The sequence below is a fragment of the Lonchura striata genome, chromosome 10, assembly GCF_050655825.1.
Source record: "Lonchura striata isolate lonStrDom1 chromosome 10, ASM5065582v1, whole genome shotgun sequence".
Classification (NCBI taxonomy): Eukaryota; Metazoa; Chordata; class Aves; order Passeriformes; family Estrildidae; genus Lonchura; species Lonchura striata.
Genome location: NC_140712.1, coordinates 4816560 through 4833745, shown reverse-complemented (window position 1 = coordinate 4833745; position 17186 = coordinate 4816560). Strand labels below are relative to the sequence as shown.

Here is a 17186-nt window from a genome sequence, read left to right as displayed (position 1 = left end):
CTCCACTGGACAATGTGCTGCCCATCATGATGTAACTGGGCAGCCTGGAGACATAATTTAACAAGGGAAAAGAGATGAAATGGAGAGTTAAAAAAATAAGATATATATCTACAGTTGTGCTCACTTTGCTTTCTCTATAAAAGTAAGAGTAAATTTCAGCAATTCAAACCTATGGAATACTTTAAAAATAAATGTTTTATTTGAAGAGGAAACAAGCTATCTGAAGTTTTTCTACAACTTGCACACAGAAAAAGTCATTGATGCATTGTTTAACCTCAGTAATACTGGGAAGTTAAAGCTCTTATATTAATTAATTAAAACAAATAATCTTTACAAATTCACCTTGGAAATGATGATGGGAATAGAGGAAACATGGATATCCAAATGTCAGATGTAGTTGTGTAACTGAAGAAGAGTAATTCCTTAATTATTATTATTAAAAAAAAAAGGTCTGCCTGATATACTTTCCCTACCTGTGAGCTTTATAAGTTACACAAAACCAAGAATATCCTGCAGATTAAAACATTTTTAAATAAATGTTTAATTATATATAAATTATGACATAAGTAATCACTATTATAATCAGTTCAGGGCATTTCTAAAGGAGATCTGGGAGGGAGTGTGGGAGAAATATTTCTCTTTTGTTCAAATTTATAATCACTATAAAAACTTAAAATTATTGAAGATACCACAGTTTACAGTAAAACTTCTCACCTAAACATATTATTATTCATGTAGTAATTTAAGCAAATAAACTTCCTAAGATTTGCTCTAGCCTGCTCTACTCCCATATTAGGACTACAGGATGCAATTATATTATGACCAACACTGAAAAAACTTTAGTATAGGAAAACACACATTTTAGAGTCTTTACCAGAAATAAAGCTATTGAGAAAGGAAGAAAGGTGGCATTGGAATCAGTGTAAAGAATGCATTTTAATGGAATAATTTAAAAATTGCAAGTTCGTTTTCAATGATCTTAGGAAAAAGGAAATACGGAAAACTCCAAGTCCTTGCTGCTTAGAGTTACATATGGTTTTAAAGTGAAAGAACTAATCCAAGGCAGCTCTCTTAAGTTCAATTAAACAAATGTGAAAATCATTAATCATCTCCATTTGGTTCCACAGCAGATTAATTTATAAACCATTTCCTTCAGAAAGACACTCCACAAATTCCTTATGCCTGTGCTTAAAATCTTAATTCTAACAAACACCCAGATACAGGAAATAATGAACATGTCTGCAAACTAACACACTGTATCAAATTCTTCATCAAGAGTAAAGAATTTTCCAGCCCCTTAGAATACTTAGGCACCTTGGGAATTCAGTTAACTGCCTTTGACTTCCTTTCCAAAGCTGATGGAGACATCAATACACACACATCCTTTAGGCATTTTAAGGTTTATTAAATGCTCATGTTGGTATCACAGAATTAACAAGTTTTAAAATTTAGCAGCAAATTCCACTGAAAATTTATAAAGGCCAAACATGGCCAAATTGTTGTTCTTAGTTGTATATTATATATACAGGAAGTTTAACTTATACTTTTATTATTTTAAATTATTCTGGCAAAATTTCAGACTTCTACAACACACTGAAGAGAACTGATGAAAATTCACCTTTGTATACTAAATTGAAATAAGCAGCTCTACTGTGTAACTGCAAATATTTAATATTCAGTATAATGACTTATATAGTCATTTAATAATTGGACTACAGTGATCATCATTAAAAAAATTTAAATCCTTCTGTATTACAGTAGGTGTCAGTTTCTGCTTTTTTGATAAATCACACATGCCATAGCTTGGAAAGGTTCTTTTAATTCTGACCTGTCTTGGCAGTAACTCAGTACACTGGCAATAAGCAAACTGACTTCTGTGTGTCCTGGGAATGTCATGCTTTAATATAAATCTAATTTTCTAGTTCTGGATTTTTTTTCACTCTACCAGAAACATGCCTACATAGAACATGCATGGAAATAGGGCTACTGCAAAACTTAGAGCCAGATCAGTAGGACATAGCTCCAAAAATACTTTATGCATTTGTACTGCCTATATGGGTAGGGACTATTATACTTGCCCATTTATGAATAACAGGAATAAATAACACAAGTGATCCAATTATTGAAACCAGAAGAAAAGCCCATAAGAACATTCGATCAAGCACCTGAGCAATGTATTTCCAGTCTTCAACAACCTAAAACACAAAGAGCACATGAGCTGGTCAGTGTGTGCAAGAACAAGTGGAAATACAGTATCAAATCCTGCAATTCTTAGTTATTTCAAGGTAGGTACACCTTTTCCAACCCTGTCCCTGTGATAACCCTCGGGAACAATATTTTATAATTATACTGTGAGTTAAAAACAAAGCAAGCTTCCCTTTGTGAAGATTGAAAAACTATGTAGATTTTGATGCAGAAATTTACCCTGAGAAGCACCAAACATCCTCATCTATAGAGATGAGACTGGCCTGCCATTTTCTAACATACTGCAGGATACATGGCCATGACATTGTAACGTGGAATTCCCAAGCAGGAGTTGGAAGCAAAAGTTGTAATAAAACTCCAAACAACCAAAAACACCAAGCCACAACAAAAAACTAACCAGAAAACCAAAACCAAACCTCCCAAGCAATAAAAAAAAAAAAATTAAAATTGTTAGTACAGAGCAGCTGTTGTGTTACAAACAATTGCTGAAAGCTGCCAAGAATTATAGACTGGGGAGAATACTCACAGTAGTTTCAAGACTACTTTCCTTTTTGATAAAATTATTCATATCTATACATAGTTGTGCAAGTATTGAAGATAGAATTGTGTAAGCAAATTAAAACCCTGCCAAACAATTGTCTTGGATTTGAACTAGAGCTATCCATGTTTCCCAAGCTTAATGCTTCCTAATATGTAAGGCTACAATAGCACTAGCTGTCTAGTGTTTATTAACAACTTTTGCAATTAAAGCTTGCATTCTCTGGAGCCCAGTAGTAATAAAACAACTGAATCCCCAGTCAGCTGTAAATTAACTTCCAAGGTTTATAGTATTTGGAAAACAAAATACTTACTACTTGTCCCTAACAATCAACCCTGAAATTACATATTTAATAGCAAACTATTCTATTTCTGTTGTTCATACAATGCAGATGCTGCTTTAACAGTACAGCAGATAAATTTATTAAAAATCTAGGCCACATCCCTTGTGACAATGTCAGAATCAAGTCCTGAGAAGGCACATCAGAGAAGGCACATTACTCCTAGTCTCTTATGGGAGAACACACTCTTAGCAAACAGAGCCTTCCGAAGACAGCAATTCCTATATAGACTGAAAGAACCTCAGGTTCTGCCATCAGGAACAGATAGTACATCACAAACTTCTCTATTTCTACAAACTTCTACATTAGACTGCAAATAGCATTTAAGTCTCTGATGTACCAATGGTGCTAGCTTAGAGAGCATGTAAAGAAAACAGATTTCTAATGCTCTTACACAAATGTTGTAAACATTCATTAAGGATAATTCAGAGTGCAAATGCATTCTGACACTGAAAAAAAGCCTCTGACATTTTTTAATAAAACTTAGGGACAAATAATAGTAAGGTGGAAGAGAACACTTAGGAAGTTCTTGAGTCCATGTTTCACCTGAGCACAAAATGGCCAACATATGGCTATAGCCTGCATTTAAACTAATATAAGTTAGAGCACCTCAAACTGTTTTTATTCAGAATTGAAAGCTGCAAGGTAAGTCTTGGCAGTATTTATTCAGAAAATATAAGGTAAACACATTTTTCAAGATAGCCTTCAGGTACAACATTAAAGTGAAAAAGAGCTCCTTCTCCTGTCATCTCAGAAGTGCTGTAGGGAGCAGTTACAGTACATGCTCTTGTCACAGACAAGTGTCTCACAATGTGTAACTAATGACAAGAACTTCTAGAAAACAGCAAAAGACTTTTGAAGACCGCAAATACTGTACTGTATCAGCCAAATATTCTCAGTATTGTTCCATATTTGCACTTTTTTCCAGTGGAAACAACTACATAACTTTCAGCGAAGTACAACAGCTGGGAATCTGCAGCACATCTTTAATATGCAACTGCACAGTAAAGCCCTTGATTTTCTAATTTGCACTTGTACAACATCAGAACAGCAGGACTAACACACCCACCTCACGAACTTCATTCTCCTTCATCACGTGTCTCGTAATATAGCGGATGGAATCCAGAGCTGCTTCCAAGGTGTTCCTGGATGATTCTGATCCATTCATATTTGCTGTTTCCTCCTTCTGAGCAAAGTACCTATCAACGTGACTTCTCATACAGAGCAGCTTGGGCAGCTTGTGCAGAAATATCTTGCGAACCCAGGGTGCCATGGCATTGTGTGTGGATGAGGAGCGGTGGTGGATGTTGATAGCAAAGACAGTGATCACAATGGACAAGGTCACAAATATCATAGTAAACACCAAGTACTCTCCTATGAGCGGGATAACTTTAGAAGATGATGGAATAATTTCTTCGATAACAAGAAGAAAAACAGTCAAAGATACCAGTACTGAAGTGCAGAGTGAAATTTTTTCACCCTCATTTGATGGAAGATAGAAGACAAGGACAGTTAGAAATGAAAGCCCAATACAAGGAATAATGAGAAACAAAGTGTAAAAAAGCGGCAAACGTCTAATTATAAATGAGTATGTAACAAAAGGATACCAGCAGCATCCATCAGTCCTGTTTCCTTTGCTCCCTTTTGCAGTCACTATTTCCCATTCTCCATTATCAAAAAAATCTCTTTTGTCAACATCATAATCTTCAAGAATTAGATCAACCTGTGACCCATCATAAGTCCAGGAACCAAATTTCATTGAGCAATTTTGAAGGTCAAAAGGGAAGAATGTTACATCAATAGTACAAGAACTTTTGTAGTTTGCTGGTGGAGTCCAAGCAATGGTGCCATCATATTTTACCACAGTTTTTGTAGATGTTCCCTCAAAACGTCCATCTGCACTGAAAGAAGAGAGATAAATGCAGGCAATTACAATGGGGTGTGGGGATGTATTTAAAGAAGAAATTATACTTTGTTATTGTCATTTCAGCTGCCTATCCCTTGATAGCCAAAATTTTGTATTGTCTTTATAGTCAACTTTCTCCCCTCAAATCTGAAGCTAACATAGGTAAACAGCTTTGGAAGATTGAAGAATATTTTCAAGTCCTGAAAAGATCCATGCAATTTTCTATGGTCCCAGTGAATTATGAAAGGATTGTAAAATCCTGATCTTTAACAGCATGACCCAGCTCTGGTGTTTCTGTTAGTAAGACAGAATAAGTACTTTTAAATTCAGCTACATTATAATTATTGAAGAAAAAGAGTCATGAAACAGGTAAAATAATACTTGCGACCAAACTTGAATTTACTATCACTGCAACAGCCTTTCATCCTGACTTGACAAGTCAGGAAATGTAAAAGCACTGTATGTGCACCTGAGTTGTGCAGAAAGGTTAATTCAAAAGTTCTTGTTTCTGAGATCTGTTAATTTTCAAAAGAAAAACATCAAAACCACCCCAACCCCCCCTTGCAGTTAAAGGTAGCTGACTTTAATTCCTTGCTGAATATGACCTACAACAGCATAAATTATTTCCTTCCCTCCCATCACACTACACTATTTATACCCAGCACTGTGCAAGACATTTTTCTCCAATAAAGAAAAAAGTTCACACAACAAAATGAAAATAACTTTTTCAAAGGGACTAGAAATTCCATTCAGAAGTAAAGCAAAACATTTGAGCATTTAACATGGCAACGAAGTCTATTTGCATTCAGAGGCAAGTTCTTCCACAGGTTCTTAGCCCACTAAATGTACACATTATGTCTATCCAATGAGCCTTATAGAAGCAGTTTGGTCAGCAAAGTTATAAAGTAAATGCATTTTGTATGAAAAGATTCAAACCTTACTTGTCATACAGCACAATATCTGGAATCCAAATAGAATCTGATGGGACACGGATAGATGTTATTCCAGCATAGTCTTCAGGATTCCACCTTAATTTTACATCTATCCATTCCTGTGGATATGTGAGATGTAGAAATCATTATTATTGGGATTTCAGCAAGGTGATACCAGATGAAAATAGATAACAGGGCAATTAAACACAATCAAACTGAACTAAAATTTGCATAAAACAATGAAGTTGCTGAACAGACATGCAGTTATGTAATTTAGTATTTGCTTTCTTTTATAAGAGCTACTTGACAATGTTTCTGTACAGAACTTATGATGTTCCTTTTTTCAGAGCATGTATTTATAACTAAGAGCTATTATAATGTAATTTAACTGTATAAATTAAATTTGAAAAAAAGCTTGTTCTGGATGAATGCCAATGACTAGAAGATAATCAGAAGCAATTTAAATATTTTCATTATCAAAAAAAATCCATCATGCTCCAACCCTTAAAACTGGTCCAACTTCAAGAAAATCTGCAGAAACTATTAAAGAGGGCACAAAGAATCATCAGTCCACATGGCCATCTCATATTTGCTGACTAATCTCAAAGTTTTCCTAAAAATAAAAGCTTGGCCTAAAATTACAGTTACTGAAAAGAAAGAAATGGGAAGCAAAAGGAAAAAAATCAAATAAACAAACAGAAAGTAATTAGCCCAAACAAAAATAATTCCATAAGCTAGTAAGTATAGCCAGCATCTACAAAGATTCTTCTCAGTTAAATCAAGAATGATTTGTGAGCAGCATTACCTAAGTAAATAGTGGCAATTAAGTTTAGCACTGGACTTTTTCCTGCGCAAACCCAAATATTCTCAAGAGGAAAAAGTATTTCCTTCTAACAAGCATATTTAACTTTGAAACTGGAATTCTACAATAATGTATATCCAATAATATCAAATATCCCACAGGAAAAAGACCTCAAAAAATATTATACAGAAGAATACGCTAAGCATACTTTTGCTTAATAAAGCTTTTGTGTGAAAACTTTTGTACTGAAGCAGCAATTTATGGCTGGATGTAGCAGCCACAGAGCCTGCAAGGCCTCCCTGGCAGTCAGCTGTCCAAGATAAGAAATGCCGAGTCATGATGACTGGGCCAAGAGACCCCTGTTCCGCATTCGGACCCTGGTGATCTCTCTGGAGGAACATAGGTCACATTCGCCTCGACCCTAACTATTGGGCCATTTCCCAACACCCCTACACCCTATATAAACCCCCATTTCTGCCCAGCTTGGCAGAAGAGCGGTCACTGAAACCCTTCACAGGAGCTGCCAGTAAAGACACCTCTGTGGAACCTCACACAGCCTCCTCTCTCTCCCTGTGTGTCTGCCTGTGGTACTTAGCAAGCAAAGAGCTGAAATCACGGAAGGGCTGAATTCACCAAAGAGCTGATCTCACTTAAGAGCTGAGCTGCTTGCTAAGGCTGCCTGTGGCTGGGAGCTTGCCTGGGACACCTGGACAAGCTGTGCTTAGCAGGACATCACAATCTGGGACGCCTAGGGCAGCCGGGGTCAGAACCCAGACCATAATGGCTGGATACCTACACCTCGGTATATTAAATGGCCATGCAATGCCATACCATATTACCTTTAATTTGGTGAATTGTTATTTACCTTGTTGTTATGGTTTTTTAAGAGGTTTGTCACAATTAATTCTTTAAAGCATTTCCAGGGACATTCTATAAAAATAACTATGAGAAATAAAATTTCATGCAGGAACTATTTTTTTTTTGAATATACAATTAAATAGAAGAGTTTCTCCTAAATTTTGATTTGCAGTTATGAAGTTTCAGAAATTTTCATCAATATTTGACACATACCTGTTTCAACCATACATTTGTTGTCATCAATTGATTTTTCTCATCCTGTAAAATAAAGCATATATCACAAAAAATAATCTATCAATAGGAAATAGCTGCTTTAGTTCACAGAGGTAACTTAAAATACAGAACACACTGCTGAAAGCATTCTAATCACTAAGTATGTTTATATGAGAACATTATATATTCATCTATAGGGCATTTTTATTACACAGATAATAATTCAAGATACTTAATCTATTGTGTTTAACAGGTACAATTATTTCACATGAAATTATACTCCTTTTAAAATTAGTGGAAAAAAAATACAACTTATTTACTATACATACCACATCTACTAGCTGAGAGATGGCAAGGCCAAACTTGATTTTTATTGTGTCATTCAAGTGTTCCACTGGACGAACCCATCTTTGATAGTCTTCAAATAAATGCTTAAACAAACGATCTTCACTTTTAGCAATAAAAGAAGGTTCGGATACAGCTATATGAAAACAAAAAGAAATTATTAACATTGATTTAAATGAGCAGCGTACATATGCATTCTTGTGTCCAAACAGAAGAAAAACAGTTCAATATGCAGAGTTCAATTTCTCATCTCACTCTCTAGAAGCATGCCCAAGGTCATGGAAGTAGAATTTTATGAAGTTACCTGGTTTTACTAGCATCCTCATGCCATTATCACGCTTCTAAAATTGATGACTCAAGAACATTAAGATAATCTCAACAGACAAAAAGCTCTTATATAATTTACCCAATGTCATTTAACTATTGAATTCCTCTAAAAACAAAAGCTGATCTGTGAGGGACTGAAGTTCTGTCAACCTACATCCACATTACACACCTGTAGTATATTGTATAACTTGCAATTCAGTTTGAAACTTCAGTCTCTTCATGTTTAATGTATTTCTTCTAATGTTTGGGCACATTTACCATGCATAAATCTTGCTGCACTTGCAGAGCACTTTCCCTCACACTGTTTTGTATCTTAGATGCATATGCCAAACTATTTACCAGCCGACTTGCTACCCATTCTAATGTTACACTGACTGGAGTGCACCTTTCTAGTTCTTTTTCACAGCTCTCAAGGGGTCATTTTGGGACAGATGGAGAGAGAGGGGAGGAAAAAAGAGGAGACCAGAGTCTAGGTAAATAACTTGAGTAAGAACAGCTTTCAAAGGTGTTGTGAAAGACCTGAAGATGACTGCTGCCTCAAGAAGCACAAACTACACACATCACCTTGCATGGATGGGTCTCCAATCTCCAGACATAAGTTAGAATGACCACCAGAAAACACTGACATGTTCTAATTAAATATTTTTACTACTTACTAATGAAATTAAAAAGGGAACTACTACCAAAAAAAGACCAAGCAACTATTATCATCAGTTTAAGGGACAGCATAAACAAAAGAAAGGAGCTGACCACCATCTCTTTTACATGCAGATTTAAAATATTATGCTATTACATAAATCTATAGCACAACCTCTCTAGAAATCATGTGTTCACTAACAGCATCCATCTAAAAAAAGATATATCAGAAGCAGAAAATCACCAGAGAATGTCATAAACAGATTAAAACCAGAGACAGTCATCCATACAAGGAGAGATTTAAAATATTAACATTACTTTGTTTGGAGAGGAGGTAAATTTAGTCAACACAACAGAAGTAGATCAACTAGGAACGACACAAGCAGAAAAAACATTGGTAGCATCTAATCTTTCTCATAAAAGAAGCTACAGGAAACAAAGTATCAATTTAAGACAGCATAAATAATGTCTACTTAAAGTTCATTACCCTCAACATTCAGTAAATCAGTGATTAATAGATACTGAAGAGGATTAGGATTATAGAATTGCCTGGGATGACTACACTGTATGTCAGGTAGTGTCATAGCTGCACAGGGTATCAGTTCTCATTCCCACAAACCTCAGAGTTTGACCAACACTTCCATGACTTGGCATTTGTGGCAGAGGCTGGGCTAACACCACTTAAGGCATTAATTTGAACTGACCTAACCCAGTCTCACATGACTGCAGCCACTGCAGTCTAGACAAACTAAGATGGGCAGCCTAAGTTTTAAGTTCCCTTGCATTCATCAAAGTGTGACAGCAGTGGATTCCTGCTGTGCTGCAAAAGGCTCCATGTACAAGTACTTTGGTGGAAACACCCAAAGCACTGCAGAGCTCAGCAAAGCAGTTCCCTGCCTTTGGCACTGCAGGTATGCAGCAGTCCAGTGGAAACATTATTTTACACACTAACCAGATTCCTCTGAAGTGTCATAGTAGCAGCAAAAGCAGAATGTAGCTTAATGTAGGATCAGCGCAGTGGGAGCAGCAGGACCCCTTTTTCCTACAAGTCTTACCCTACACTAATGTGCTGCTGAATAGTTCTCGCTTGTGGGCCAAATCAACATTTGGGTTTTAAGACAGATCACCCTTCTGTTTCAAAATACAAATCTTTCTGACTTGTGGGATGTGCAAAGAACTGATGGGCAACTTACACCATACTGCTGAGATAGCTCAGGTGGATACAGAAAAACTCACAGGACATAAGAACTGCTGCCAAAAAGGATCCAGCAACAGAATGTTGCACATGTACAAACTATCTTGTAAATGTACAAGTGCCAAAAATGTATTTAACTGGTTCAGTATATTCTCTTTAGCCAAAGATTTCTTCTTATTTGTAACTATAGACAGATTTGCCATGCCCTGCATTTTACAGACATCCAAAATGAGAGAAACCTAATTTCTCTATTTCTATATCCCTATTTCCTGAATTATGAATGGTTTTGTGTACAAAAATACTTGATTTTTATATTAGCATTAATTACATTTCCCTCCTCCAGCTACAACTCTCAACTGAATTTAAGACTGACTATGCAGCTGGATATTATCTCTCAATTAATTGACCTTGAAGCAATGCAGAGCCAAAGTTGCACTTTCACCATTTCTGTGTTCCTGTAAGATGACCTCCTGTGCATCAATACAGCATCTTCAGGGTACGTGTTGTTTCCAGATGAAGCTTCTCTTAAAACACAGCGTCTCCTCTGCTATGCTAAAAGGGGGCATGTTCTTTTACTGCTTTTATATACTTAATTATTTTTCAAACATTTTATACTCAGACCTATAGTATACTCAGTGATTTATTACAATGACCATTATTTACTAAAAATATAGTTCAATTATTTCTTTCTTTTTTTCTGATCACAGATATATCCACACTTTTCAATATTTCTAGTTTATTCTCTTTATTAATATGTGGGGGCAAACTGGTCTAGAAAAGACATCTTGAACAAAGGAAAGCTCTATGAGAAGGCTGGGGATGGTAAGAGTATATTAAGACTTGGCAATAACAAAATAAGGAATCACCCCTACCTTGTACATTTTATTTAATATGGCATTCAAATAATTTGTTACACAGACTGCATATGTTTTGTATCTTTTCCATGTATCTATGATTTTAAGATTACAACAAGGGGCAGTGCTTCTTAGTCCTTGTATTAACATCAATTAAAAAAATTGTGAAGAGCTGATGACAAGTAGAAAAAATGTAAAGAGAGGAAGACAGGTAAAACAGTTTTAGTGGCATAAGACAGCAGAGTAGCTATGCTGGTTGGAGAAAAACAGAAAGAGGTTAAAACCTATGACTAGCAAGATTAGCAAACAAACAACTCAGAGTACAATCTCATACTAAATCAGATGGCAAGAGATTATGGCAACACTCAACCCAACCACCAGCTCAGAGTACTAAAAAATACTTAAAAGACCTGTAGCCTTTGAAGGCCAGTTCTAAGCTTGCCTGTATTTGTGTGTCTTCATTTTTATTGAGGCCAGGGAACCTCTGCAGTTTAAAGCAAAGGTAGCTCTCTGCACTGTTCAGTGGTCCCAATGACGTTTTCTCTATTATTTGCACCTTAAACTCTTCTTACTGCCCCACAGTGTAAGTCCATATTTAACCCAAAAAAAGACACACCTAAATCACATATGAGGTTGGATGGCCTGAATTTTAATTCTGCACAAAGGAGACAAATGTTTATGCACAAAGCAGACTAGTGATTCAATTTTTAAAAACTCTGAAGTAGCTGGAGAACACTTTTGACAAAGGCTAAGTAAAAATTCTAATGAATTGCTTGACCTTGAAAACATAGTATTTAAAAATTTGGTTCTACCATTTCCCCCATAGATATTTAACAAACTTTCTTATTACTTTGCAAGAACTATTTATAAATTGGGATGAAACATTACATGGGCCTCAGGTGCATGAATAGCATGATGAAACATGTACATGTCTATTTATCTTGTTAGCATTCTCAAGTCAAAATTTCAAATGGGCTGCTAATGGCCGACTTTTTAAATGTTGTAGCTAAGAAACAAAAAGACAGGTTTTACAAAAGAATAACACTCTTTAAATTTACTGTATCATTATGGGATAAATTTCCTAGCATCTTAATATGATTTAGCAACATTATTCCTTTTATAAGAATTACCAGTTAAATACTTAGTGTTACAGGATTGATCCCAGACATATTTTCATAAATCTTTGTTTTTAAATAGGGGAATACCACAGTCCATGTTTCTCCAAATAATAAGCTTTTTTTGGACTCTGTATTCTCTGCACGTCCTTAGATAAAGAGTCTAACAGCCAGATTGGCATTGCCAATCCTTGGTCCTTCTACATTAAACAATGCAGTTCAAAGCATTTTCTAATTTAAACAGTGTAACTTAAAGCATTTTCTGATTGACAGAATTGAGTGTTAACGATCTCAGGTTTTCTTTGCATCGCTAGTAGGTGCAGTTTCAAAGGAGGCCCATGGGAAAATGGAAAGGGTCACTTTTTAGAAGTGTAATGTTAACATGCATATCCAGAAGTAATATATATTACTAACGTATGATTATAATCATATACCATTACAACAAAAAAAGCCACTACTAAGGACAATAAACATTGCAAAATATCCATACTTTGAAGTTAACATTACATTCTTTAACTCTGGGGTATTATAACACAAACTATTATCCACAAATCTAACTGCTACATACTACAACTAATAATTTGCTTAGAAATCTGGAAGACGAAGTAATATATACAGTACACCTGCCTTCAATACTCTAGTATATTTATTAGGATGATCTCCTATCATTTCATTAGGTAGAAAATACAGGTAATGTATTAAATTGAAGTTTTATTTTTATACTGATTCCTCTGACCCTTTGAAAAGGATCATGAATCATATTTTCTGCATGGTCTTTAATTTTTTGGGCCACTTTTCCTTTTATGCATTAGCAATTGCCCAGAATACAATCACAGTCAAGCGTTAATTAACAGCAAGCATTTGGAAAGATCACAATCACCTTAACTAGGATGTCTGTAAATCAAAGCAGCAATACTAACTCTATTCTATTTACTGAATAGAAGTCAGAAAAGCCAACTATTACATTCTGAATTTCCCAGAACTATCTTTTCCTCTCCTATTTAAAAAAATAAATGCAAACCCTATCACCACACCTACAAGCATGGAAATGTGGCTTTCAAGTTATTGGGAAGATTTGTGCCTTCTCTCTTACCTAGCACATCAACTTCGGCCAACCAGTAGCACAATAAAATGACATATACTGGACACGAAACTGTGAGGAATTTTGAACTGCAATACTGCTTAGTACTTACCAATATGCACAGAGGTACAAGAGCTGCTCCCAGAAAGCAGGAAGGTTTTTCACATTCAACTCATATTTAAAATGTTAAAGTTACAACTTGATAGTTGTAAAGGAGAATGAAACTACCCCTAACAACTTAGCAACAAGGTATAATTATGGCACCTATTTCTGAATACATGTACAAATTTGGTTAGTAGACATAAAAGACTGCCATGTAGTTTGTAAACTAACCAAGAAATAGATGTGAACTGATAGTCTTTAGATTAAGAGCTAACTGGACTGCAAAGAATTGTATCATCTCTCTTTGTACCACTTTTAATCATTCCATGATTTTCACTGATTGCTGACCTGTCAGTAAAGATTGAAGGTGGACTGTGAAGTCAACACCAAGGAATGCTGAAAGCAAGCAGCACAAAGGGTGTATGGAAGTGCAGACAGCACAAGGAGCACAAGGAAGAACAAGTATGTAGAACCATTTATAAATTTAGAGGCTATGTGTCATGGAATTAAACACAAATCCAAAATGTATGTTAAAAAGACCTTATGGAAATAAGAAACAGGCCCAGGCTTCTCAGAAGCTGCCAGTGCAGCGCTGGGTTCTGCAGATATTGGGCACCAGCCTTACCTTCTGCCTCAGGAGTGTTTTGCCCATTCAGCTCCATTCCAGTCTTGGATACACTGGACCACACAATCCTACAGCTCAGAGAAATCAGCTCTTGAATCAGAAACATTGCTCAAAAACAGATAAGGAGATTTCAAAACCTATAATACCACACAAACCCCAGGTTTTACCATTCTAAAAAGTGGGAAACTATGCAAGTACTTCCTTCCACAGTTCCTTCTACAAATCAACACAGGTATTTCTCCACTAATCAATGCTCACAATTATCCCCCTAAGAATATCTAAAGAAAGAACAAAATATTTTAAAAGAAAAATCACAAGAAACCCGTACAAACAGGAAGTTTGCAGCTTCCTGTTGGGTAGGGAGAAGGATTTGATCTGTTAAACTGAGTGGAAAATGCGTGGGTGTGCCAGGGAAACACCATCACAGGTCTGCAGCACAGCACAGTAGGGCTAGGCTAGAGGTTGTTGTTAACCTCAGATCCATTGGGCATTCAAGTCTTACCTGTTCGCTGAAAATTCAGAGAGTGAGAACAAAATATACTTTAACTGTATTTTAAATCAACAAGTATTTTCTCCTGACATTTGGAGTTAGCCAAGATAAAATACTGGTTCACTATTAACCAAAGGAAATTAATTTACAAGCGCTCTTATTGCAAGTTTCATTTTATTTTAGTAAAAACAAGATATGAAAAGAAACTTTAGCCTCACTGTATACAATCAGTTCTCAGTGAAGTCAAAACTGCTGGCTTGTGCCAAAAGGCAAAACCTGGCTTACCCTGACCGAAGATAATTTCATGCAGTCATATAAATCATATAATGAAACACAATGATTTTGCATCTTCTGTCATGAAGAACCTGAAAAGCACTACTTTTCCAAATGTTGGGACAAAGAATAGTCATTTAAACCACATTGAACAATAACAGACTGAGTATTTGTAGGCTGAATTAAAACCTGGATGTTGATACAATCAACTTTCCATAAACCATATTTATAACCACTTTTTCAATTTTCAGTTAATATAAAAAAAAAAACCACTCAAATTTATCTTTAATTAATTTTCTATCTGCCTTTAATTGTTGTAGTAACGGTTTCAAGACATTCTGCAAAACTCTTGGGAATGTACTTACAAATTATGTAAGCGCAACATTTTGAAACAACTGTTTCTAAATAAATCTGTGGAAGAGCAGTGATTTTTGCTCCTTTAATCTTTGTGTAATTCTATAAACACTCCAGCTTCACATGCGATTTTACATCCTTCAACTCAGAAAGTTAAATCCTGATTGAATTATGAGACTGCCTCTTTTGAAGTCAAAGAAATGATGCACGACCAAACTAAAGAGAGTTGTGTTATATATTCTCAAGAGCATTGTTTTCATGTGCAGTCACGTCCATATGCAAAAGTACAGTTATTAATATATATTCTGCAAGTTTACCTCTGTACCAGAGCAGAGCATGCATCACAAACCTACAACTGCATCTCCTCTCAAAAAGTGAGATTAAAAACTGAAAGCTATGGCAGCTGAGATCTTTAAAGTGATCTTTTAATATATACACATTTAGGAAAGTGTATGTAATGTAATCAAATGTGAGGCATTCAAGACTGATAATGCTCCTGAAAAGTTGTAGTTTAGCAAAGCCATTTTCCCCCTCTTCTGCGAGGGGCAGCCCTGTGAGGCCGTCTGACAGCGCTCTCCGCAAGTCCCGCACGTTTCCTAAACCAGCGCAGCCCTGCGATCCTCCCTCGACAGCCAGCACCGCACCCGGCACCGCCTTACCTTAACCTCCTCCGGGAAAAAGCTGATGGCGCGGAAAACGAAGCTGGCGCGCAGAGACCCCATCTCCGATAGCTTTCTGCCCCCGCAGAATCCCGCCTCATTTCCCTCACGAGCCGGTCGCGCTGCCCGCGCTCCCAGCCGGGCACGGCCGGGCAGCGGCGCCGGGGCCCCGGGCCGCGGTACCGCCCGCTCCATCCCCGGCGGCTCCGCACAGCACCGGCTGGGCTCGGAGCTCCCGGCCGGCCGAGCCCTCCCCTCCGACACCCTCCTGGCTCCTCACCGGAGCGCCTTTCATCCTTCCCTTTTCTTCCCAGTGGCCCCGCCGACCCTCGCTCCCCGGGGCCGCCCCGAGCCGCTTACCCTCGTGTGAGGCTCCGGGCTGGCCGAGCAGGGGCGCGCAGAGCCAGGTGAGGAGGAGCAGGGGCGGAGGGACGCCGCAGCTCGGCGGCGCTCCGCGCTCGGCCATAGCTGGGGCACGGCCCCGCTCCTCGCAGCCCGCGGCGGGCGCCGGGAGCCGCCGGGGCCGGGCGCTGCCGGGGCCGGGCGCTGCGGGCCCCGCCCCGCGGGGCCGTGAGGAGGCGCGAGGGGCGGGCGGCTCGGGCAGCGCGGGCCCGCCGCCCGCCGCCGGGAGCCGCTCTGGGCCCCGGCGGGTCCCGCGGGGAGGGGCGGCAGCGCTGCGCCCGTGGGCTCGGTCCCCGTGCCGGTCCCGCCGCCCGGAGCGGCCCCTGCCGAGGCCGGGCAGGTGCGCGCCCAGCGGGGCCGGGGCCGCTGTCCCGGCGGCGGCTGCTGCGGCTGCAGCGCCCGAGAGCCCCGGCACAGCCACCGGGCAGCGCCTGCTGCATCCACACCCTGCTTTTGGGAGGTGCAAGTGTAAGTGCCTTCTGGCGAAAAAAACCCTTTTAATTTCTGTTGCATTTTAAATACTCCGTAGGGGTTTTTTGGTAAATTTCTAAATCAATTTTTTAAAGTTTCTAACTTAGAATGTTTTGGAACTTCTAATATAAAATATATAAACTAATGCAAGCTAAAAAGAGGATATTTCCACATCGTTAGGTATATTATAGATATACAACAAATATAATAAATACTCTGTACAAAACACCACTTTTTTGTGTATTAGATAAATAAAATCTCTTACAAAAGACAACTTGCAGCATACACGCTGTACAATTTAATCTGTGTTTTTTCTAAATCATCCTAATGGAAATGTATAGTGTATACATTGCAAAAAAAAAATAGAAGCAGCTGCCATTAATGCATTTTCTACATCTAAGACAGTGTTTAATATTTCATAGAGAGAAGAGACTTGGAAAGAAGGGCTAAATGACTTTGCCAT

General features: G+C 37.9%; 1 protein-coding gene across 3 annotated transcripts; it reads right to left on the bottom strand.

Annotated features, from left to right (window-relative positions):
• Positions 1 to 177: 177 nt before the first annotated feature.
• CHRNA5 (cholinergic receptor nicotinic alpha 5 subunit) lies at positions 178 to 16393 on the bottom strand. 3 transcript variants are annotated; one of them, XM_085588451.1, is made up of 7 exons: positions 16211 to 16392; positions 14075 to 14142; positions 8124 to 8275; positions 7795 to 7839; positions 5931 to 6040; positions 4153 to 4984; positions 178 to 2195 (listed from the first exon to the last, which is right to left on the bottom strand). In XM_085588451.1, exons 2-7 carry the CDS (start codon positions 14109 to 14111, stop codon positions 2034 to 2036), a joined length of 1338 nt encoding a protein of 445 aa, XP_085444577.1. In that variant the 5' UTR covers positions 14112 to 14142; positions 16211 to 16392; the 3' UTR covers positions 178 to 2033. The 3 variants fall into 3 exon arrangements, with proteins under 3 accessions (XP_085444577.1, XP_021402470.1, XP_085444578.1); XM_021546795.4 differs by lacking the exon at positions 14075 to 14142 and having other exon boundaries at positions 16211 to 16393; XM_085588452.1 differs by lacking the exons at positions 14075 to 14142; positions 16211 to 16392 and adding an exon at positions 13460 to 14056.
• Between the last annotated feature and the right edge of the window lie 793 nt (positions 16394 to 17186).